This window comes from Nanorana parkeri, unplaced genomic scaffold, assembly GCF_000935625.1.
Source record: "Nanorana parkeri isolate BGI_ZX_2015 unplaced genomic scaffold, ASM93562v1 scaffold825, whole genome shotgun sequence".
NCBI classification, from domain to species: Eukaryota; Metazoa; Chordata; class Amphibia; order Anura; family Dicroglossidae; genus Nanorana; species Nanorana parkeri.
The window spans coordinates 325,128-350,893 of record NW_017307093.1 but is presented as its reverse complement, the minus strand read 5'-3'; the positions used below and the strand labels follow the sequence as shown (position 1 = coordinate 350,893).

At 39.5% G+C, this 25,766-nt stretch overlaps 1 protein-coding gene across 1 annotated transcript in view; it reads left to right on the top strand.

Moving 5' to 3' along the window:
- Positions 1 to 25,766, top strand: part of GABBR2 (gamma-aminobutyric acid type B receptor subunit 2) — a 509,415-nt gene that overhangs the window by 373,357 nt on the left and 110,292 nt on the right. Inside the window, exons 12-13 of the mRNA XM_018565262.1 lie at positions 17,146 to 17,253; positions 22,113 to 22,235. Of these exons, the coding sequence (XP_018420764.1) occupies positions 17,146 to 17,253; positions 22,113 to 22,235 (231 nt within the window). The remainder of the gene's footprint in view (positions 1 to 17,145; positions 17,254 to 22,112; positions 22,236 to 25,766) is intronic.

The window sequence follows — 25,766 nt, the reverse complement described above, 5'->3', positions numbered from 1 at the left end:
CTCCAGCTCCAAGATAAGCTGTTTCTCATGAGAGTGAATTAAAGTCAATTACATCAGTGCTGCTACACACCTTATATAAAATGTGTCATTGGAGGGTTACTCAAACAAGCAGACCATCACCCAAGTCCAACAGAAGTATTATAACGACCTGCTGTCATCTTATAACCTTTACTGCATCAGACACTTATTCACACATGTCATGACTTACATTTTACGGCATGTCTTCATTATATCTTGGCTTGGAATACCATCCTCTTTGATCGACCAACTGATTGATTGGCACCCTTCCAATCCAACATGAAATCTGCAGCTAAACTCATCTCTTCTTTTCTCCTCAAATGCTGTCCCTCTCATTTAGTCCTTCCAATGGCTGCCAATTACACATGCATATTAGTTGTAACATCTGATCTTTCAATCTGGCACTTTTGTGTATTTCTTTTATAATTTGCAGATGCCACCTCAAAAGGAGCCTTTGTTCGGCACATGACTTTTTTCTCTCCTCTTCTATGGTTCCCTTGTTACATGCTACATATAGGAATTTTTATACTATTGTGAGATTTAGCTTCAAATGGTAGCGCTTTAAATTGACATTAAAGTAAAAAAATGTCCTCCCCCCAATGTTAATTAAAGCACTTACCTTAAATATGTTTCTTAATCCGATCTTCTTCTTCTTTCCTGTCGTTTTCATCTGTCCCTCTGCGGGTCTCCGATCCAGCACTGACTCCTCTGTCCTTGCTGGTACTTCCTGTCCCATGTTGTCTGCATGCGGGTGCACAGGTCCATATACTTACCTTGTGTCTCTCCCCGTCTCCCGGCCGAAAATGTAAATTGCGCGTGGGCCCGCCCCAAGATGCCACCCGAGAATTTTCACATTTTTGGACGGGGGCGCGCGGGGAAGAGACAGGTAAGTATTAACCTTTTTTTTGTTTAACACTTTTTGCATATATTATCTACTGCTTGCTAGCGAGACACAGCAGGAATTTAAAGGAAATAGCCAGAAGTGAGGGGAGTTCTTCTTTTAGACAGTTGTCACTGTAACAGGTGTCCACAGTGAAAGATTTCTCCTGATCTCTTGTTCTGGTGGCAACTCTAAAATGTTGTATTTCGCCTGACGTTCTTTCATGGTAATAGTTGTCATGAAATCAAATAGGGGTGGGAATATACCCAGCAGTGAAACAGCCCAAAAAAAACTAGTGATGCACCGATACTAGTAACGGTATAGGTGCCGATACCAAGTATTTGGGCGAGTACTCGTACTCGCCCAAATGCTCCGATACTTATCTCTCATACCCGAACTTCCCCTCAGAGGGACATCTCTCTCTGACCGTCAGTGCTGAGGGAGCATAGAGCCTGCTTCCTTTCAAAGGAGGAAGGTTTTCTGATTGGTTAGGAAGCTGGCTTCACGTGTTGCTAAGCAGCCTGGCTTCCTAACCAATCAAGAATCCAGGCGACACTTAATGACCCGCCTCCTGGCTTCATAATTGTTTAGGAAGCCAGGCTGCCTAGGAACAAGTGAAGCCAGCTTCCTAGGCAATCAGGAAGCTGGGAGGCAGGTCATGACGTGCCGCCTGGCTTCCTTATTGGCTAGGAAGCTGGCTTCACTTGTTGCTATGCAGCCTGGCTTCCTGACCAATCAGGAAGCTGGACAGCATCCCATGACTCACCTGATTGGTCAGGAAGCTAAGGAGGCTCTGAAGCACATGTTCTTTCTCTAGAACCCAGGCTTCACACGCAATCAGGAAGCCAGGCGATGGGTCATGATCCGCTGCACGACTTCCTGATAATCGAGACACAAGGCACCGCCACTCGGTACTGGTAACGATACTGAAAAACCAATATTGGTGCATCCCTAAAAAAAACCTTTGCCACTCTATCCAAAATCCAAAATTATCCAAAAAAATGTTGTGCCTTGAGATACACTTTAAGCTTTTGAACCCCTCAAACCAACCATCTCACAGATGTTAAAGGGCATATGGGCAAGTATTTTCATGGTAGTGAGTAAACGGTCTCCAGCTCTTCCAGCACAGACAACAACTTGCATGCTAGATTAGAGTGCCTGAATTAAAAGAAAAAAACTTTTCACTGCCAAAAAATACAGGAACACACATTTTTTTAGCACAGTAATTGCTTAACCGCATTGTACAGAAACGGCCGGCCAGTAGCTTCCTGGATTTGAGTGGCCGTTTCCTGGATTTGGCCCCACCCACCCCCACTCCCGCATGAGTGGGAAACTGCCTACATTTAAAAGCAAGCAGCGATGCCTGCTTACATTCAAGCGATCCACCGGCTATAGAGCCGGCAGATCGCTTGTATAACGTGCCGATCGTGCGCACCAGCCCCATCACTTCTGCATTCTTGTGTCACTCTCCAGCTTCAGAAGCTGGAGAGAAGCGGATGAAGCAGATAACTGCTTCATCAGCTTCTTTGGGGATCCCTAGGTGACATTAGGGGTCTTGGAGACCCCTGATGTCTCCATAAAGAGGTACTGTCACATCTTTTGCTATCACATTGGGAGGCTTCTTATCCTCCTATGTGATAACAATAACGTTAAGTGAAAAAAAAATAGGGAAAAAAATTAAAGTTGCAAAAATAAAAAAAATTAAAGTCACACATGAAAAATACTTTTTTTTAAAACACAAAAATGTTTTAAAGTCCCCACCCATACATACATACATGCGTGCAAACGTGTCGGTGCACATACGTGCGAAAATGATGATTGCGCCCATTACGCTGCATATGTTGCATATATAGTTACATAGTATTTGAGGTTGAATAAAGACATTAGTCCATCAAGTCCAACCTATTAGGATCTCATTCTAGGAGTACCTGTACCCCTGTATATTACCTGTCAGTCATGCGTGCTGTCCAGCCAGGTTTCCGCTATACCCACTATGTCGAAGTCCTCTTCAATTAACCTAATTTCAAGCTCCTCTTTTTTATTTGCCAGACTTCTAGCGTTGGTGTACATACATTTAATTCCTCTCTTTTTGTGGGACAAAAGTTTACTACCTTGTTGTTCCCCACTATTTTTATTGTTATTATTCTGCCTTGATTTCGGTCGTCCGTTGGTAGTTATACTTACATGTGCCAACGGATTTCCTATGTTATATATCGCCACGAACGTCGCAGTGAGAGCAATAATTCTAGGGCCATCAATCACTGATAACACTAAACTGATGAGCGGTAAAAGCTTTTAAAGCGTCGGCTATGGCCAATTTTGGGTATGGTAGTTTTTTTGCGATTTTGCGGGTGCGCGCAATTTTAAGGCTTGACATGTTTGGGGTCTATTTACCCAACGTGACCCCGTCTTTTATATTTTACCAAACGATTGCATAATAATAATAATTGTTTCCTAACATAATGTAAAAAAAATCAACATTTTCAGTAATTTTTCTTAATATACAGTAGTAAAAAATAAAAAACTCCAGTGGTGATTAAGTACCACAAAAAAAATGGTATAAAATGCATTTCAGTACATTGTTGCATGACGGAATACATGTCAGTCAAAGTACTGCAGCGCTAAATACTGAAAAATGGCCTGGCCAGGAAGGGGGTTTAAACACCCCGTCTTCAAGTGGTTAAAATAAATGATATGTATGGTTGTCACCAGAAAAGGAGGTGAGAGCTACTCTTGCAGTGAGGATACCTGTTTTGGTGACAACTGTCTATGATATCCCAACACTTCTTTCTCTGGGATAGCAAGTACAAGGAAATCTCCCCAAACGCACACAAGCAGCAAAAAGTAAACTGACTTCCCAATTCTATCCATAAGAAAAAAAAAGAATGTGAATTTTAATGAGAAAATGTTACTATCATCAACAGACCATTTATATTTACTAATTTATGTGGTTAGCACTTATGTATGTGAGGCCTATATGGAGTTTTCTACTCTAAATTAACCTTTTTTTAAACTCTTGTTGTTTTGTCCCCATTTGCACTTCTCTGGGGACCTCAGTTACAGAGTACAAGGTGTTTACTTAGTATAGCTTCCCTGTAGTCACTGTCACACGGAATGTCTGCAAGTCAAGCTTCATAATTATGTCTGAACTAGACATGAAAGTTTTAAAATAATAGGTAGCCTTTGACTGTGGGATATTGGCTCAGTTTTGGTGGTTGATCAGATATTTACCTGTCTCTCTAAGTTGCTCAAAGAACAATACTGCAAATGATTTTAATTTAAAAAAAAATATGTATACGGGATAGACCCCCTCAGTGGTATAACATGCCCACGGTGACCTAAGCCAGTGTAAAATTTACTGCTCTTTCATCTCTCTCCAGAGAACCAAGCACTCTTGTTTTTACGCATTGTTTCCCTGTTCATTTGTTCAGGTTTGGTCAGTAAAGAAATACAATTGCCACTTTTCTAACACATGGGCCACTCATGCCAATTGTTAGCACCTATGGCGGCAGGAATAGTAAAGGATAGCAAGTGCTTTTTGGGCCTTGAGGCAATGCAGAATCCTTGCCTCTGTCACCCTTAACAAGTGCTAACTGAGGTAGGATTTCTACATCATCTTATGATGGGAATAGATGCAGAGAACCCAGCTAGTTTGGGAAAAATAACAGCTGGTGCAACATCCCATTACATATACAACATCTTTGTGTATAACTATTCTTATTTGTAAACCTTGTTTACAAAAAAAGATATATATTTACACATTAATATAATGACTCACAATTAAACACATTTCACCATTTGCACTGAATGGAGATAAGGGCCATTTAGACAGAATTTTACTCAGTGCGCTCGATTTTCTAATGGAATGCAACATCCCCCAGTGAACTATCACTATCAAATGTGCATTATGTGCAGGGCAAGTAAAAACAAATAGGATGTTTTCCTGTACGCGATTGGTGCACTGGTCCAAGTGAACATTTTACTTTTTAAGTAAATAAACTCAAAAAGCATTGAAAGGGGCAAAATTAACCCACATTGGATTAACGCAACAAATGTACAAGCACTTATTCCATCATCAACAAACAAACTCAAAAGATAGCTTTTTTTTGTCACCCTGCACATCCACATGATGAGGAAACCTACCCATAGACAGCAATGTATTAAGTGTACTTTGGGGCTCAGGCTGTTTTTTTAGTTATTTATTTATGCTCCCTTCCTTAGCTAGAGACATATTTGTGACATGTGGAGTCACAGTAGGAGTAAAACTGTGTATTAAGCTGTGCTTATCGACAATGCATTTCAGATCACTGCACCATATTACATACAGAGGGTGTAGAAACATGAACATGGTTATGCCCCCAGTGCAAAGCTGGATTAGCTAGTCAGATACTGGGTCCAGACTTTGTGTAAAAATATTCAGAGAAGAGGGCTAGTGGCAGGTCTACAACATGACATGAGCAGAATGTACCAGACACGGACATTGCTAGAATTCTAAAACAGTTGGGGCAGCCCAGGGCATCTTCAGGGAAGTTATGAGCTGCCTGGAGAAAAACATACAGCTTAACCAAGAGTATATATATTTTTAAATGCATTACATTTAATTATATAAAGTTGTCAATTTACACAGTGCTTTACATACTGTTCATTCACATCAGTTCCTGCACTCAAGTAATATACAATCTAAGGTAATTATTGTATATGCACATACTAGGGAGAGTTTAAATAGGAGTCACTTAATCAATCAGCATGCCTTTGAGTGTGGGAGGAAATTGGAGTACCCAGAGGAAACGCACTCAAGTAAAGGGAGATTATGCATACTGCATGCAGATATTGTGCTGGACAATCCTGGACTCAAACAAGGGACTGCTGCAAGGCAGAACTGCTAACCACTAAGCCACTGTGTTTTCCTACACATACAATAGACACAGCATTGGGGCATTCAGAAAAAAATTGTAATACAAGGGATGATGTGGTTGGAGGAGGGGAGCATTACAGGAGAGATGCTGGAAGTGGAAAAGAGGAACAGTACATAGGAGCACCGGAGCCAGACTAATATAGCAGGGGTGACACTCTATGCATACAAGAGGCAGGAAGAATGGTAAAGGAGGAGAGAAAGGAGCACTGTAGGTGGAATAAAGAACAGTGCACTTTTAGCTACTTTTTCTTTCAGTTGGAAAGTAGCTAAAAGCAGATAGGAGATTAGGTTATGAGCCTGTTTTTGCAGGAACAAGTCAGAAGTAAATGTTTGCCAGAAATGTAACCTTGGAACATATTTAAAGCATTGCATCTAAGTGTACCCTCTTTTAATAAGACTTTGTTTCCTATATTTCTCATCAAAACAATAACCTCATTATTTTTGAGATCTGTAAAATGTATATAATATAATATGTAGTTTAATAATATGGAGATCCTCTGAACATAAAGGACAAATCTAGAACAACACAGCAAAGCCAGTAATGTTTTAGAATCACTTGTATGGTCCAAAAGCTTTTTGCTCATTAATCTTGTCTGTGCTTAAAAATACTTCCTTTAAAAAACACTAAATGGAAAAATAGGAATTAGAGGCAGTACCATTGTGCTTTTATCCAAGCATTAACAAGTCTATCTGTGAATAGGATGCAACTGCCAGAACTCCTACCTCCATTTGTCAAAGACCATCTTTTACCTTCTATAGAACAGTTTTTTTCAATCTCAAAGGCACCTCCTTAAAATGTAATATTATTCTGTTTTTAAGAATGAATTAGGATGTTTACAAAACCATTTACACTTCTGTAAATTAATATTCAAGTATTTTATCTAGCTTATATCTAATTCACATGGAATATGAAATTAGTCTGATTGCTGGATCCTCTGTGTATTTGCTATTTTCCAAAATGTGCAAAAAGATTGGACAGTACCTTCAGCATACTATCACTGTTGTTAAAATTTAAATTATTTTTGTGTTGTGCTCCTTTTACTTAAAGTGACATTAAACCCTCAGATTTTTTAACATAAACCAATACTGTAATGTGTGCCTTACTGTAATCCATGGTTGTTTCCCTTCTCTTTGCTGCTCTTCCTTTTAAATCCTCATGTCTTCTCATGTTGCGGGAGAACTTCCCTTTGCAGCTGACTGCCTCTTCCTGTAGTGCTGGCTCAGGTTACAAGCCTATACACAGACACCGTGTATCCATTCCTGAGACAAGGCAGTCTACTGCAAAACAGAAGTTCTGCAGAGCATGAAAACAGATAGAGATTTAAAAGTAAGAGCAGCAAAGAGAAGGTAAACAACCATGGATTACAGTAAGGCACACATTACAGTATTGTTTTATGTTAAAAAATCTGAGGGTTTAATGTCACTTTAAAGTATGAGTCAGAACTTTTCTTTTTCAGTTTTGATTAGAAAATTAAAGGGTTAAAACCAGGGATGCACCGAAGTTTGGCCACCAAAACATTTCAGCTGAAAATGGTACAAAATGCAAAAAGTACCATTTTTGGCTGAAAATCCGGTACACCACTGGTTTCTCTCCTCCTCACTGGGCGCTTCTCTGTGTCCCCTCCACATTACAAATGGTCATGTAGCACTACAGTCCCAAAATGAAAAAATCTTTAGATGGACTTTCACCTTTAAAATAATATTTTTATTATTTTTAATAATAACAAGTAGATAAATATTTTGGAATATGTGAAGGAAGTGGAAGTATGCTGAAAAAAGGCAATTTGTTTGGCAATTAGGTTTGACAATTACCTTACAATATAATACATATCGCACAGCTGCATCAAAAAAAATAAATACTTTAAAAGTAATACACATTTTTCAATAGAAATATCCATAGTGAATTAAACGTCCCTTTTTCAGCATGCCCTAGTTTTTTAAATGTGTCTCATCAAGCCTACTTATGAGTTGGCCTGACAATGCCTTAGAGTCTGCTAGTTAGAGCCTTAAGTCCTTGGTCAGGTAAGTGTAGCCTGCTCCATCTTCTTTCCCAGTAGACCCTACAAGAAGCAGTGGATTGAAACTGATAATGGTGAGACAACAAAATGTCTGAGTCAGTGAGCATCCCCCTAATCATAACATTGACTAATGAAATACAATATTTAAGCTCTGGGAAACATGATTCTTACATGTCTTAACCTCTGGGATGTGGGGTTCTTACATATCTTAACAAGGGTGTAAAATACTCATCACTTTCATATTTCTTTACCGTTGCAATATTTGGTGATAAAATCCGATATTATACTGCTGACACTCACACAGCTTCTCCCTTCTGTAGAAAAAAAATAGCATTATAATGTCATATAGCTATGCATTGCTTTGTACAGGTCACATGTCAAATCAATATAGAGTCTTCTAATTCACAATATTAGTAAAGGCTAGCACTTTTTCACTATCACCTAATTGGTCTTGCTGGTATTGCATTCACAGTAGATCTATACATCATTAGATTTCATTTACTTTTGTGTATTATTATAGCATCATTATTTCTCAAGTGCCGATAAACCAAATATAACCTACCTATTAACCTAGGAACAGCCCTGATTGCATATGCTGTGCTATTAACAGCTTTCTGCTTAAAGAGAGCCAGTTTGTTCTAACTAGTAGCTCTTTATTATTAAAATCAGAACTTGTTTGCGATTACTTGTATAGTTGCTTATTGACCATCTTATTTGTTAGGGTTGCTCAGTATAGGGACATATACTATAGGTCTCCTCACCTCTTTTAACTTCTTAGTAAGCATCAGGGATTCCAATCATGCTGTTGATAAAATGTCTGAACAAGTGTGGTGTTTGTGATGAATTATATTTAACCCCTTTATGATCGGTCTGTCTTGGTCATATTGTACATTGAGAACCGTGGGTGGTTAACACTTCTGCACACACATGCTAAAATCTGAATTTGTGCATGGAAAATGACTTTAAACCTCCAAACAAAAATGTCGTTTCTGAAAGCTGAGGCCTTGTAGAATAAGAAAAAATGGCAGCTGCATGTTTTATGTTGCACTATATTTGTTTATCAAATCGATATTTTTAGGATTTTTTTTTTACTGCACATAATCCCCTATGTGACAGCATTTGGAGGTGACAGTTTCTCTTTATGGAGACATCCAGGGTGTTTTATAGGCCAGATTTCTCCCCTGGCCTCCAATACAGGCGATTGAGCACAGCATTGTGACCGATCCCTGTGTAAAGGCGCCCATACACCTGCCGATTCATCGTACGATAATCACGGGTGATCCCGCGATCGTACGATAATCGGCAGGTGTATGGAAGGCATGCAACCGTTTCTACTGTAAGGTCACACGTCTTTTGTCTCCCGAGCAGGCTTGAAAACCGGTCGAGAATCGTACGATTTTCAGCGGGTTAGTGGCGTTCTCGGGAGACAAATGCCGCACGCGCCGGTGTGCGCAACTGCCTGCTCAGCATCGGAATCATCGAAAGCCCTCCCCCCAGCGGGGAGGGCTTGCGATGATCGCAAGTACGATCTGCCTGTCCATGAAGGGCAGATCGTGCGAGCTTTTAATTACCTTACAACCATCGCAGGTGGTTGTAAGGTGTATGGGCACCTTTACTCATATTTGAGCCAGCTTCTGACAGCTGTGATTTAGCAAGCACTGTGAGCACAGCATTTCCTGAGTCACTGCTCACAGAGCAGATCGGGGAATGGACGCTCCCGCACTCCAACCTGACACTAATTGACATGGTCCTTGGTCCCCCAAAGGAACAGGGAACCCTGAAAACCACAGTGGGGGGTGCACCACTAATGCAGGCTGCTACAAGTGATCTAGGCGGCTGTAGAGAATGAGTATCGCCTGCAGCATCCCTGATCTTGGTATTACTACTTCAGGACCAGGAGGCAGTGGTGTATTCTGGTTTGGGGCTGCCCTAGGCAAGACAAAACTCGGCGCCCCCCCTCCCCACACTAAATTTACCCCACCTGACTGTGGTCTCAGGTGGGCTCTGCAGGGTTTGTGGTGGGCTTTGCAGGCTGCAGAGCCCCCTATGGATTCTGCAAAGCCCACCACAGATCCTGCAAAGCCCCCTGAGACCCTGCAAAGCCCCCACAGATCCTGCAGGATCTCAGGAAGGCTCTGCAGGATCCGTGGTGGGCTTTGCAGGCTGCAGAGCACACTATGGATCCTGCAAAGCCCCCTGAGACCTGACAAAGCCCCCTACGGATCCTGCAGAGCCAACTAAAGGGTATTGCACAGCACACCTGGGACTCTTTGGTGGGCTGTGCAGAATCTATGCTACGCAGAAATACTAATTGCACCTAAAATAAAGGTGTGAATGTAGCCTAATACACTTCTACACCACCCCCCCATTAAAAATAATACAACCCCTGTACATATCAAATAATACCCCCCATACACATGAGAAAATACCCCCCACACTTTGACAATACATATATACAGGTGAAACTCGAATAATTAGAATATCGTGCAAAAGTAATTGCAGTAAGTGCTGCAAAAGGGGCCCAAACCAAGTACTGAGTACATATGCATGCTTGTACTTTTGGGTTGTGTATATATATATATATATATATATATACACACAACCCCAGTCTGTGTCCCCCCACACACATTTATGCACATGCACGGAGAAGGCTGTGAGGCGGCACGTCAGACCTTCCCAATCGATCCTGCACAATCCTTTCGGCCAGCGTTCACTGAAAGAGCGCTGGCCGAAAGGATCCGAGTGCCGGCTCAGACTCAGCGCGTGACCGCGTGCCAGACTTCTGAGCTGGCTGCGGGTCACAAAGTACAGGCTCTTGCGGACCAGTACATTGAGACTCCGGCATTTTTGCTGCTCCCTTGGAATGTGCCGTCTGAGGCAAACGCCTTGTTTGCCTCGCGGCAGATACGCCCCTGCCAGGAGGTACAGCAGTCCTAAAATAGTTAAACACAATGCCTTTAACAGCAGCCAAAGTGATTTCTGAGCGATCATGTGCCGCTCCCGAAACACTATTGGTGGTTACTAATCTGTCACAGATGCGAGGCAGAAACAGTGGAAAAGTAACCGGTAGCAATTACCGATCACTCCCGCTGCTTTTTTTCATCGGTCATCAACGTGATTTTTGTGATAACAGTCCCATACTGTCATCTGTTACCAAGGGGTTATATTAGTTTTACCTGCTGATCCTGCCAGTAACACACTTCCTGTCCTGAGGTGAGCAAGCTCACTCGCCATACTGGAGAATTAGCATTCTCACTACAGAGCAGGGCTACAGAACACCTCCTGCTTTCCTCATCTCTGTAACCTAGAGGAAATGGTTCTGTAGTCCACAGAGACTGCTGGGTACAATGCTAAATAATTTGAATGCAGCACAGTCATAGAGCAAAGGACGTTATCAGCTCTAGTGATGGCCAAATCTGCCTGGGTTTGTTACACTAAGGGTTCAATGTATTTTGTTCCAAACTCAGTAAACCTGAATTTAGAGGCAGAGAAGTTTTATGTGGGCACGTTGTTAAATTCTGGCCATTTTGGGGTAATAGGCAAACTACTGGCAAAAAGGCAAAGAAAGCTATGTGTTACCATGGGGGATATGTTACATAGTTACATAGTATGTGGGGTTGAATAAAGACATACGTCCATCAAGTCCAACCCATATAGGTCCATGCATCATCTCATTCTTAGGGATACTGGTATCCCTGGATATTACGGTCTCTCAAGAAATTGTCCAAACGTTTCTTGAACAAATCTACACTCTTGGCTGAAATCACTGCCGATGGCAGTGAGTTCCAGACCATAACCGCTCTTACTGTAAAGAACCCTCTTCGCCCATTGTGCTGGAATTTTTTCTCCACCAACTTTAGGTGGTGGCCTCTAGTCTTTGTAAAGAAGTTAATCTCAAACAGTTTGTTGCTGTCACCATTGAGCATCTTGTACATGAAAATCATATCCCCCCTTAATCTCCTTAATTCCAGCATAAACATGTTTAAGGTCAGAAGCCTTGTCTCATAGCTCTGGTCCTCCATTCCCCTAATTAGTTTGGTTGCCCTCCACTGGACTCTCTCCAGTTCAAGGACATCCCTTCTCAGTACCGGCGACCAAAACTGGACCGCGTACTCCAGATGTGGCCGAACCAACGATCTATATAGAGGCACAATTATAGACTTGTCCCTTCAATACATCCCCTTCTTAATACAGGACAAGACCCTGCTAGCTTTGTTTACCGCAGCTTGGCACTGCAAGCTACCATTCAGTTTGTTGTCTACAATTATATCGAGCTCTAGCCATAAGGTCTCCACATCTTCTCCACTGTTTGACGTGATATCGTCCCTTATATGCATATTTAGATAGTTTTTAACTTAAATGCAACCCCCCCTTCTCCCACATCTATGCCTCCTGAATAGGTTATACCCCTCTATATTAGTAGCCCAATCATATGTGCCGTCTAGCCAGGTCTCCGATAAACCCACTATATCGAAGTCCTCCGAGTATCATAATTTCAAGCTCTTCTAATGTACCAATTATTTTTTTTTCTAAGCACACCATACACCCTGGAAAGGTTCTTTTAATGTGGCTTTGAGGGCAGTATTGAAAATACACAAATCTTTTAACCCTTATGCTGCCTGGCCCTGCTTTACATTTTTTACCTCACATAGCCAGCATTTTGCAATTTTAAATTCTTTGCTTGCAGCTTTCAGATTTTGTTGCGCTTATATTGTGCAACATAAAAATTTACAACTGCCGCCATTGTATTCTAGAGGGTCTTTGCTTTCATAAAATATGTGTTTGGGGGTTGTAAATAATTGTCAGGCCTAAAAATTATGATATGTTTGCAAAAAACGCCTTGGCAGCAAAATGGTTAAAGGAGAACTATGGGGTCATGGCTTTTCCCCATAGTTCTCCTAAGGGGAGAAAGCTACAGCTCGCGATATACTGAGATGCTGCAGCCGGGACGGATCCCGACTTTACTGTCAAGATCCACCCAGCTGCGGGATTGACAGCTGGCTCTGCCTATCTAGAGGCAGAGCCAGCTGTAGCCGCCTCCTCCCCCGTCCGTTACTCCAGACAGCGCTTTGTGGATCGGACAGGGGCGGGGAGAATCCCTGCAGGGAGCGGAGAAGTGAGTGAGCGAGCGATGGTATATGTTCTCTCACTTCCCGATTTATTGAGCCAACCTGTGACAGTTTAATTGTCACAGGTCGGCTAGAACTATGAGGCTGAGTGATTTTCACTTGCCTCATAGTTCTCATTTAAAGAATGAGCACTATATTTAAGATTCCTAAATATGTACATGTGACTGCTACGACCCTGGTAGTTCCCGCCAGTGATAGGAACATGCTTTATGGTTATTGCAGGATACATTTTGGTAACAATAGGCTTAGTTACACCAGCAACAGCAGTCATTTACAATTATTATTTATTGAAAACAAAGTATCAAAATCATGCTTTTTTTTGAAGGGGGAGTGAGGGGGGCATCGTGTTTTTTCGCATCGGGGCTCTGAGGTTTCTAGTTACGCCTCTGATATACAGTATAAGAAAACAGTTTAAATGGCATATTCAACATACCAAAATAAAGTAAATAAATAATTACAAGTTCATTGCTAGGGTTTAAATACACTTTAATACCATTTTACAATAATGCTGTAGGTATAATATGTAATAGTAGAACTCTGTCCAGAAAACTCTGTGTGTGGGTGTATACCAGAGGTTTAATAGGGGTTAACCCTGTATTTATAATTGCAAGACCACCCTTTTTTATAGTAAAAGTAAAATAAAAAGTAGCAGAAAATGGTTCCTTGAGTTGCAGCAAGCAAAAAATATAAATGTTAATTGACAAAGACATTGATACTGAATTTGTAACAACAAGATTGTTATTCATGATACCAGATGGCTAGGGTACTTTCTAGCTGGAGGACTCCAGCAGCCAAAGTGTTATTGATGTTGGCCATAACATTTTTTGGCAATGTAAATGCGCTTGACGTGTTTGGCATATAATATAGTAAAAAACAGAGCGTATTTTTTCAGTTCTATTTCAAATCCATGTTACACTTGCAGCAGACATTGGATATAATAAGCTCTCACTGAGACAAAATTTAAATCATGTAAACATGATTGAAACTTAAAGGCGTAAAGTGAATCTTTGCACGCTAAGGTATTTACATATTCTGAACAAGCAGTAAGGTCCAGTTCACACTATAGCACTGCACTAAAGGCATCAGGATCTATGAGAAGGAATAACTTCACATTAAAAGAATATTTACTGCTTGTTAAGAATATATCAAAAAGAAAAATAGTTTGTCTATAGCAGTGGTTCTCAACTTGTGTGTTGCGACCCAAAAGTGGGTCGCAACCCACAGTTGACGGGTCGCCATGTGCCTAGTGCTGCTCTAGGTGAGAGGCTCCTCAGCCTCTTCCTAGTGCAGCAATGTCAGTTCTCTGTCTGCACGCTAAATGGCGCTGCAGTGGCAGCAGCTGGGGAGGATCAAAGAGAGGGGAGTGGGCGGGAGTGAGGAAATGTGAGTGCAGGTGATCTATCAGTAGCAGCATTGACCACCACAGAGCCCGCACTGACCACCACAGAGCCCGCACTGATCACCACGTAGCCTCACTGATCACCACAGAGCCTCACTGATCACCACGTAGCCTCACTGATCACCACAGAGCCTCACTGATCACCACATAGCACACACTGACCACCAAAGATTATTAATCACCAGAGAGCCGCACTGACAGCGAGAGAGCCCACACTTGCCACCTGAGATCCCGCACAGCCTCCTGAGAGCCCGCACAGATACTAGTATTGGCGCATTCCTAAATGTTTCCATTGGGGGTCACCACAACTTGGCAAATGTTACCAAGGGGTCCCAGCCCTAGAAAGGTTGAGAACAACTGGATCTATAGGCTCAGCACAGGTGAACCTTAGGTATTAATACATAAATGTTATCATAAAGGTATTTAGCACCATATTTGATTGGGTTTAGTTGGTGGGTTAGGTGCAGCCAAATAAACATTAAGATTCAACAAAAATGCAAACTACAGTTTTGTAAATTACACAATTCAGTATTGATATATTATTGATAGCTGAATGATTGCTGAATTCATACATTTTCTAATTTAAAAAAACCTGTGGACACATCTAAGTAATTAAAATGTTGCTTATCATTTATAACAGGAAATTGCAGATGCCCAGAAGCTAGCTCCAGTACTTTAGAATGCAAAAAGCCATAACCACTAGACTACCTCTTCCTATATTTCACTTTTGAAAAGTGAGGTTGCCCATTATAATGACAGTCCTTTGGGGTAGCTAAGGAGGCAAGAGGGTCTGGGCCAGACCCAGTGAAGGGGTAGGGAGGTCATCGCTCATGTACAAGAGCAGCCTGATTTTCTCAAGAGAAGAAATGGAAGCTGATTTCCAGCCAGCAATAGATGCCTATTATTATTGCTAGTTACACTTTAATAACTTAATTTTCTCATTAGGTTTATTTTAAGAATTGACAATGTATAAAAGCAAATGGCAAATATCCTTCTTAGTCTTTTTTGCAAATCTTTTTAAATGTCATAAATAAACATCAGCATGTTTCTAATAGCAGTGACAAATATCAATAAAATTACATTTATTATAATGTCTGCCTAAAGTGTATTTCCACTTTTGCAGTCCAATTTGAGTAAATCTCTCTATATGTTCCTTATGTGTTCATAGTCTCACAGCATACTGAAAAATAACTTTGACAAAAGAATTCTTACCTTTTGATATGTTTTGGTAAATCAGGCAAGATGGCTGATTCCAGGTTTTTCTTGGCCTTTTCACAGTGGTCTGTCCTTATAGAAAGACTTGGGACTGAAATGTGAGGATTGTGTTTATCTGCTTCACTAACATACAATGGACAAGCCACCACGACCCCTCACACTTAACCGCCCCTCCTAACATTTCAAAGAAGTAGAAGGAACATGTAACAAATATAAAATAGGTGTTATTCCAATTAGCTGCGAAAGTGGAAATACACTTTAAAGTAGAACTGCAAGTAAACAGCTAACTGCACAGTTAAAATAGATATGTACACAGTTTTCAGCTTTTTAGCTGTTTTCACCTGCCTAAGCATTTCTGATTTTGTTCAGCCATTCTTGCACATATAGGAAAAGCATACTACTATTTGTAGATTCAGCATAAATATGGATTTATTTGTTGATAAATATGTCTGGTTTCAACTTTCCTAGTTCCTGGAGCACCTTTCTGCTAGACAAAGGTTATGGTGTTAATTCATTGTCCAATGAGCAAGTTGTAAACGGTGAGAAAGCTGCTTTTCTGAAACAGGGAATAACTGTGCCAGGCCTTCTGTGTAAATCACAGAATTTTCTGCACAGAGTTACAAATTCTTTGCCCAGTAAAGCAGTTCCACTTTAACACTTTATTAAGCCTGGTCACAGGTTCTTTTTAAGGTTCCATTGGTCCTCCTTTTAGATACCAAACCAGTCACATACTACACAGAGAGAAACTATACATACCACAGTACAGAAAACAAAATATGTTGCTTTAGTATCAATGCATGGAAGGGTCTGTATTATTTCTCTTAGCTGCTATAGACTTCAAGTGACATTAAACCCTCAGATGTTTTAACATAAACCAATACTGTAATGTGTGCCTTACTGTAATCCATTGTTTCCCTTCTCTTTGCTGCTCTTCCTTTTAAATCATCATGTCTTCTCATGCTGGGGGAGAACGTCCCTTTGCAGCTGAGTGCCTCTTCCTGTAGTGCTGGCTCAGGTTGCAAACCTACACACAGACACCATGTATCCATTCCAGAGACAAGGCAGTCTGCTGCAAAACAGAAGTTCTGCCCAGCATGATAAGAGATACAGATTTACAAGGAAGAGCAGCAAAGAGAAGGGAAACTACCATGGATTACAGTAAGGCGCACATTACAGTATTGTTTTATGTTAAAAAATCTGAGGGTTTAATGTCACTTTCATTCTGTATCCTCGAATGCATTGTGGCGTGTTCAATCAACATATATTGTATGCTTTTCTGCATTCCTACTAATCCTAGGTATCAACTGAGATTTAAATTCTAGCTGTATCAATTATGCAACAATTTAACATGCTTTCTGTTTTATAAAGTAAAAATTGTGTTTTAGTAAACTTCATTTTTCAGCCTAGTAATTATTTCTGGTATGGTAAATTGGGATGCCCTTCACGCTGTATTTGCTGCTTATAAAAATCTTAAATATTACATTATATAGAGAAATATAATATTAGTCATGGTAGGATCTTTTACTGGTTTACCTTCAGTTATAAAAAATACAATTTTTTTTTCTCTAAAGGTCAGAACATGGATTCTTACAGTGGGCTACACAACAGCTTTTGGGGCAATGTTTGCAAAAACATGGAGAGTTCATGCCATTTTCAAGAATGTAAAAATGAAGAAAAAGGTACATTTTGTTTGGATATTTATAACAATCATTAAAAAAATACAAATCATGTCTCGTTAGGCTTTTTATGGTGTGACAGTTTGGGCAATCAAAACACTCTGGCAACTCTTTAGGTGGTCACATATTGCTGAATTTTCCAAGACTGGCAGCAGATCTAGGCATCAATTGTAATGATCAGGCAAGAAGGGGGGTCTTGTGGCTCGTTACAATGACAAAAAGTACTTGCAAGCATCAGGAGCATTCTTTGGATATTTTCTAACTCAACATTTTGGAAAATGTCCCAGCAGGATCTGATTGTTTTTTAATTTTTTTTGCTGCTCAACACTACATGCATAATGCATTCACCTGTAGGCCAAGATGGAAGCACATTGTAGCAAGTCCCAGTGGCCCAGTATTGCAACATATGCTCTTTTATAGCAAGCCTTACCTATCCCACTTTAGAAGTTTTATTAATCTTGTGATGGTGTCTAAATGGTAAACCCAATTTAAAATTTGTAAGTATATGATGGATTTTAGTCAATGGTTCGTTTACCACTACAGTTATATAATTAGGTTGAAAAAAGACACATCCATCATGTCTAAAAAAAACACCTTGCATCTTTAGAACACTAAAAAGGGGGTTCTTCTCAGTTCGAGCGGTTAGGGTCTGGAACTCGTTGCCACAAGCAGTGATTTCAGCTAATAGTGTGGAATCGTTCAAGAAGCTTTTGGACGATTTCCTGAGAAACGGTAATATACAGGGGTACAAGTACTCCTAATAACGAGATGACGCAGGGATCTATACACACACACACACACACAATAGGTTGGACTTGATGGACATGTGTCTTTATTCAGCCTCAAATACTATGTAACTATGTAAACCTGCAGTTGACCCAGAGAAAGTAAAGAGAAAACTCTTATATTTAGAAAAATGAGAGAGAGAGAGAGAGAGAGAGAGAGAGAGAGAGAGAGAGAGAGAGAGAGAGAGTGTTGCATGGAACAGTAGGGCTGATTTACAAAAGACAGATAGGCTGTTCATGTTGTAATGGGATTTGTACTTTGCAAATAAAATTTCCCTTAGCTTAGTGAATGAGGAGAAGGTCTGCTGACTTACATAATCCAAACATATGCAAGCAAAAATATTGGGGTTTTTTTTCCTTTATTATTTCCCTTGCTCACGACTGGGTGTTCTTTCACCACATTTGCTAAGCTTCAGGAAAATTCCCTTGAAAAGTGAACAGCCTGTTTGCCTTTAGTAAACAAACCCCAAAGAGTTAGATTGACTAAGTGACCATGTTGATGTGAATGCAGTAAGAAAAAGGTAGCAAGGCCAAATAGCTTTGACACCAGGTTATTTTGAGGGAAATTATAGGTAATAAACAAGATTTGTAAATACATCAGATCAATACTGCTGCAATTGTTTACTAGTTCTCAAAGCGATAAAGAGGAAATATGTACATAAACCCTTGTAGAGACTGTCAGGAACAATTGGGCACATTGGGTAAAAATCATCTCACCATCTATGGCATCCTTTCTCAACCTTTTTAACATAGAGGAACCCTTGGAAAAAAACTTTAGGCTTTCAGGGAACGCTTGCTAATAATTACTGTATTTACAGCTCATGGTATATTAGCAAGAACAGTGAGTTGGGATATAAGAAAACATTTAAAAAAATAATGACTGTGGTATACTTGTGGCATGTGACATATTTGGCACCCAGGGCTGCTCTATAAAGCATAGTTATTTTTAATAATAGAAATGAAAAGGAACTCGTGATAGAAAAGAAACATAGATATTGAAATGGTTTTCTTCCCATACATTGGTTGTAGGGAGAAAAATGTCCCCCTATATTGAGGGTCAGTAAAGTGACCCTTTACATTGCTGGTCTGTGAAATCCTCCACCTCATTGGGAGACCCCTTTAGATTTGTGGTCAGTGAGAATAGGAAAATGTTATCATTTTTAAATGTTTACCTAACAGCCACAAGGTACAATCCAGTTGAAGATCATAATTTATCTAAAATAAAATCAAGCTGACATATATTTTTGTTAATAGTAAACATATTTCACAAGTATGAAATATATGGCTATAATGTTTTAAATGGCTTGTATGTTTTCAAATGTTTTCTTGTTTGTGTAAAACAATGTCATCTGATCTTTAGGCAGTGCCCCAGGGTGGATTGGACTGCAGAGCATCCTGGACTTTGTTAAAAATCTAGAACACATTTCAGAAAGCAGTGGCATAGCCCTTGGAACACTGACCTTTAATCTAAATTTGAGACATAGTCAATCATTGCTGGGGTTGATGTAAAGTAATACTGACTTTCTGTTGATGAATTTAAGTATCCGGAAAGTTAGCTAAGTATGGATATTAAAGTAAATTCGGTTTGCCGTTATGAAGTCATAAAAAAACAGAAAATGAAACCAAAACCAAAATCTATTATATTAAAATGATCTCTATGAATGTAAACAAATAGAAATGTAAAAAAATACAAATGCAATTGTGCACATTTTGCATATATCTGGGACTCTATGAGGGGAATTTACTAAAACTGGAGCAGACTGAATATGGACTAGCTATGCATACCGTAGTAACCAATGAGTTTCTCTTTTCAGCTTGTTCAGTTAAAGTGATATTAAAGGCAAAAGGATTTTAAGCTATTGCAGATGCTGATGAATTCACTTACAATGAATGCTGCTCCTTGATGTTTAAAAGTTTTAGCTTCCTGCAGAATAAGCTGGTCCCCTGAGCACTGGTCCTGACTTCCTGTTTTAGTGTGACTCCTTTCTCAAGCAGAGTGCTATCCAGTCACTCTTCTGTGTGATAGTAAGCTGTGTATGTCTCCACAAACACACAGACACAGCATATCAAGCTACTTCCCTGCCCCTGGCCCCCTCTCCTCCCTTCTCCAAGCTAGTAGATGAACAGTTGCTGGAGTCTGGACTGTTCTTTGTGACCTAGTACAGGACAGGAAATTCAAGAAAGCTGAACTTGGAGACTAGGATGCAGCTGTTCATGATGATTGTAAGTGTTTGGGCAAAATGTAAATCAATTATTTGCTGGGCAATATATATTTGTTTAATCTGGATTCATTATTGAAAAAAGTTTGAGAGTTTCATAATGAAAGCTGGAAACTGATTGATTGCCATGCACAGTTGCTCCAGATTTTGTCAGGTGCAGTAATAGTAAATTGCCCCCTATACGTTTAAAAATTATGTAACAATAAGTATATAAATATAATTAGAATATATAATGGATCCCTTACATCCAACAATAGGGATCATTAAATCAGGAGGATGGTTGATTCATCACCATTTAATCCTGCAGCATACATGAAGATCTGTCTGGAAATCAGGCAATCATTACTTAAGAGATTCATAATACTCTGTTGATTGCAGATCTGTATGCATATATTCAAGAGAATAGAAAAACATCTCAATCAGGTTTTTACATCTCAATCATTTTTTTTTTTTTTTTTTTTTTTTTTTTACTAACCTGTATTTTAAACCAATAGACCTTGATGTAGAAACTTCTGTTATAGCTCAGCATTTGTCTTTCTAATACCAGAATAAAGCTTAATAGTTCATTTCATTGGGCATATGTATTAGTGCTGTCAAAACATGGTTGCTCTCAATCATCTACAAACAATAGCAAAATTACCTCAATATACTGGATATAGAACTAACCTGGGCAGAGGTGGAAAATAACTGGCTCTTGTGCAACTTTGGTTTGCACTTTTGTACAATGTTGTATAATACTCCTCAAAACTTCACATATTAATACTGCAGGTATTTTGATTTATTTGTTAAAAATAAATAAATTAGTATTGTGAGCTGTAGCTTGACTGTATTTCTTGATAAATATTTTAGAAATATCTGGTGGATTATAAATAACCGAAAACATTAGTATTATATAAAGACCAATAATGTTAGATGTGATTGTTAAAGTTACATAGTTACATAGTATTTGGGGTTGAATAAAGACATACGTCCATCAAGTCCAACCCATATAGGTCCACGCATCATCTCATTCTTAGGGATACTGGTATCCCTGGATATTACGGTCCCTCAAGAAATTGTCCAAACGTTTCTTGAACAAATCTACACTCTTGGCTGAAATCACTGCCGATGGCAGTGAGTTCCAGACCTTAACCGCTCTTACTGTAAAGAACCCTCTTCGCCCATTGTGCTGGAATTTTTTCTCCACCAACTTTAGGTGGTGGCCTCTAGTCTTTGTAATGGAGTTAATCTCAAACAGTTTGTTGCCAATGTTGCTGTCACCATTGAACATCTTGTACATGAAAATCATATCCCCCTTAATCTCCTTAATTCCAGCGTAAACATGTTTAAGGTCAGAAGCCTTGTCTCATAGCTCTGGTCCTCCATTCTCGAAGGGGAAAAAAAAACATATTTAGCACATCTCTGCAAATCATCTGCATTTCCCCATATATTATCCCATGTTTTAGGCATGCTGCTAGCACAGAAAAATAAACGTTTGATGTGCCAAAAATATAGTATTCTCCTACCTTCCTCTTTGACATGACAACACAACTCTGAATTTCTAAGCATGTGGTTTCAGCCCTGCCTGCTTTATTTCTGATGGATTACAAAGAACACAGACCTCTCCTCATCTCCCCCAAAACCCCTCCTTGTGCACACACAAAAAGCACAGGATGTTATCAGCTCACAAGATTTCTGGAAACATCAACAGGTATTTTTCACACTTATGGAACAGATGTAACAGAACACATTAATGGTATATTTAACAGCCCAAAAAGGAGCAAATAAAAGAAGTTTATTGTTTGGATCCACATACACTTAACTTATACATACCTCTTCAAATCCCCTATACTGACACATTTCTATTTCTATTTTCTAGATTATCAAAGATCAGAAGCTGCTGGTGATAGTCGGTGGGATGCTGTTAATTGACTTGTGTATTTTGATTTGTTGGCAAATAGTGGATCCTTTGAAAAGAACAGTTGAAGAGTATAACCTTGAGGTAAGTTGCTTTTATGCACAGGGTTAAACAGTATAGCTGTGTGATTATAGTGAATCATACACAGTATACAATATATAGTGCAGTAAAGACAGCTATGCAGGCTTGTGTATAAACAGTCGTTTTGGTAGAACTGAAATGATTTGTTATATATTGTCATTTGTCATGATTTGTAAAATATCCCTTTATTTTGCTGTTTGATACTTAATTGTATATAATGGTACTAATAAATAACAAAAACAATAAAAAAAATGTCCATCAGGATTTCAGTTACGCGTCATGTATGTTTTCACAAGGTACAAAGAAATATATGTACTGTATATCCCTGGATCTTTTTGATCTTCTTGCTTTGCTGTGTGGTTCACAGTATTAATAGATGATGCTGAAGCAAATATAGTTTTTGCTGTTGTTTGAATTGCCTGCTTTAAATACAACATCTAATCTGGCAAATATGCTAAGAAACAGGAAACATATAGATATTTACTAATCATACAAAATGTTCTAAACAATGTTTTAGGCTGTTACAGTCTTGTGAAAATGCTTCCATACACAGACAGTACAGAACAATATATATAGATATCTATATATCTATATCTATATATATTACTGTGCTTTTGGGGCTCTGGAGACTTACCAGGGATATAGTGGGTGGGTTCTCTGGGGTTAACAGACTGAGGACCCCAGAGCTGGCAGACACCGACCTTAGCAATGTAGCAATGTGAAGTTGTGCCAAACATACTCTCTGCATAGAAATATATTTTCTGTACTATACTTTATGGATAAATAAAAGTGATCACAGCCTTAAAACTGATGCTTTTTATGACAACCTTTTGTGCTTTATAGATGGCAGCAACTGTGTCTGTTTCTTTAAACGGCACTTCACAATTTCAAAGTGGAGCAAGGAACTCTAAACACAAGAGACTTTTAGCTCTGAGTTTATAATAGATGCTATGGCAATGAATAATAGATTTCCGGGACCCATTAGTATACTAGACATGCTTGGTAAGACCTCACGTAGATGAACACTTGCAAAAGCTTCCACATGGCTGCAGGAAAAAATGTCGTTTGAAAGCTGCAAACTTTCCTGAAGATGCTTAGGTATCTTTTTTATCATTTACTTTAGAGAACACGAAAAGCCCTTTCTGTACTATCATCAGAACATCAGATGGTGCAGATCTTCCTTCTGGCATTCATTATAATGTGTTCCAGATAGAAGGTCCTGGCACTGCAGTGGTTTACGTCATATGTTGATCATGGAATAGGGCCTGATCAGTCAGATTATGAAGTATTAATAAGTAAAATGTGCCGGCTGCAGAAATAAAATGTTTGTTGATGGAGAATGTCATTGTAGATTAAGCCTAGCCTGATGCTTTTTATACCTTTTACGTTAGTGTTAAGAAGCTGTGATTTAACTGTTTCACAGCTCCTCGCACCTGCAATGAACTGCAGAAGCTGAAATACGCCATTCACATTGAATTGCATTGATTGCCTGCAAATTTTATTCAGCTCAAATGTATGTATATAATACAACAGCTTTCTCCATCCACTCAATCAATTCTACAGAGGTTTCAATAATGATATCCCATTCCCTGCCTTTGTCTTCTAAGTTCCGGATTGAACATCTCTCTAATGGAGTAATTTAAGGCTGTTCCTGGAAGTTAGGCTGACATGGAGCCAGAAAATTCACATTAACCAACCTTGCCAGGAACCACTCATATCTTAGTTTCTCTAGCAAAGTAATGGAATGCCATGTAAACTGTTTTATTTAGCTCTGAAGCGGAAATATGATGATGCTACATAAATATTGCTGCATGAGCTGGGCCTACACTAATGTTTCTTGTAATTACTCAGTTAATTATTTCTCATTAGGGATAAGCGAATTGTCAAATCAAATGAAATCAGTTAAAAAACCCTGAATCTCTGAACACCAAGATTAAGTTTTTGGGGGCTATTCTTGGTAGTAAATTCTCACCATTTTCAAGGCTAATAGTCAAAAAAGAGCACGGCCTGAATTGAAGAAGCCACACAGATCTAAAAGCTATAGGAAGGGTTACGCTTAAAAAACCCTAAAGCCCTCGACTTCATGCAAGTTGGTCAGTGGCAAAATAGTTCAATAGTAGGATTTGTGAGCTTCATTTTTTCACAGAACCACACTGCATTGTCTTGAAACATCTAATACAGTCTCAAATCAGAGTGCACAAAAACACTTACAAACCACAAACACACATTCCCTGAAGTCACACCCATGCCCATATCCCTAATTATTCCCCAAATATTCAGTGGCCACAAATATTGTACTCTGTCTGGTTGTGCAGCTCCAAACAGCAGCAGGCATCCGCTGCCATCTGGAGCTGCATTGTTTTTTCATTGTTTCTTTACTTTGTGGTGCGGTAGTTGGGCTGCACACAGCAGAGATCAGGCACATCTGCAATTCATCTGCTTCACCAGCATAATATTTCTACTCTCAGGCATTCACCAGTCAGTTGTATTTTTTTCAACATGGTGGTACTGGTGATGCTGATTTAAAGGTGCTTGTTTGGACACTTTGGGATACATTTATAAAAACTGAAGTTAAGATTTGAAAATCAAAGATAGAAGCTGATTGGTTGCCATGCACTGCTGCTCCAGATTTTGTCTGCTCTAGTTTTGATAAAGTCCCCTGTCACATGCTCTCTCTCCCAAATTAAACAAAATGCTTCTGTGCTAATGTACACATGCAGCCAGTTATTACTGCAATGCACGTGGGTAGGCTGTAAACAGGCTACAGACATTTCCCTCCCGTCACATACCTAAATTCTCTAAGATACAAAGCATTTTGCTACCTACATTACATTCAGTAAGGGTTTAACAAACCTGCCAGTGCCTACACTCTTCCTACGGGCCCTAATCTGCACCTAATCATTGTAAGCAGCACTTCCTATGCTTTCTCTATCAGAGATGAAGAATACTGTCAATATGTCTGCTGTGACCTCACCCTTTTATAGTGTGGGGGATGAATACTATAGGGTTCGTATTACAGTTCACAATTTGTGTTTTATGACAAGTTCACCAAACGCACCTCTAAATCGAGTCCAAGCTATTTCACCCATCACACCTGAGACGTAATACCAGTTCATAGGACCCTTATGCTTCAGAGATAATATCTTTAAAATGTTGAATCTTGAAAATCAATTATCTCCATTTTACATAGTTACATAGTTACATAGTATTTGAGGTTGAATAAAGACATTAGTCCATCAAGTCCAATCTATTAGGATCTCATTCTAGGAGTACCTGTACCCCTGTATATTACCTGTACCCCTGTATATTACGGTCCCTTAAGAAATCGTCCAAAAGTTTCTTGAACAATTCCACATTATTTGCTGAAATCACCGCCTGTGGCAGTGAGTTCCAGACCCTAACTGATCTTACTGTGAAGAACCCCCTTCGCCCCTTGTGCTGGAATTTTTTTTCCACCAATTTTAGGTGATGGCCTCTAGTTTTTGTAACGGAGTTAATTTTAAACAGTTTATCGCTAATGTTGCTACCACCATT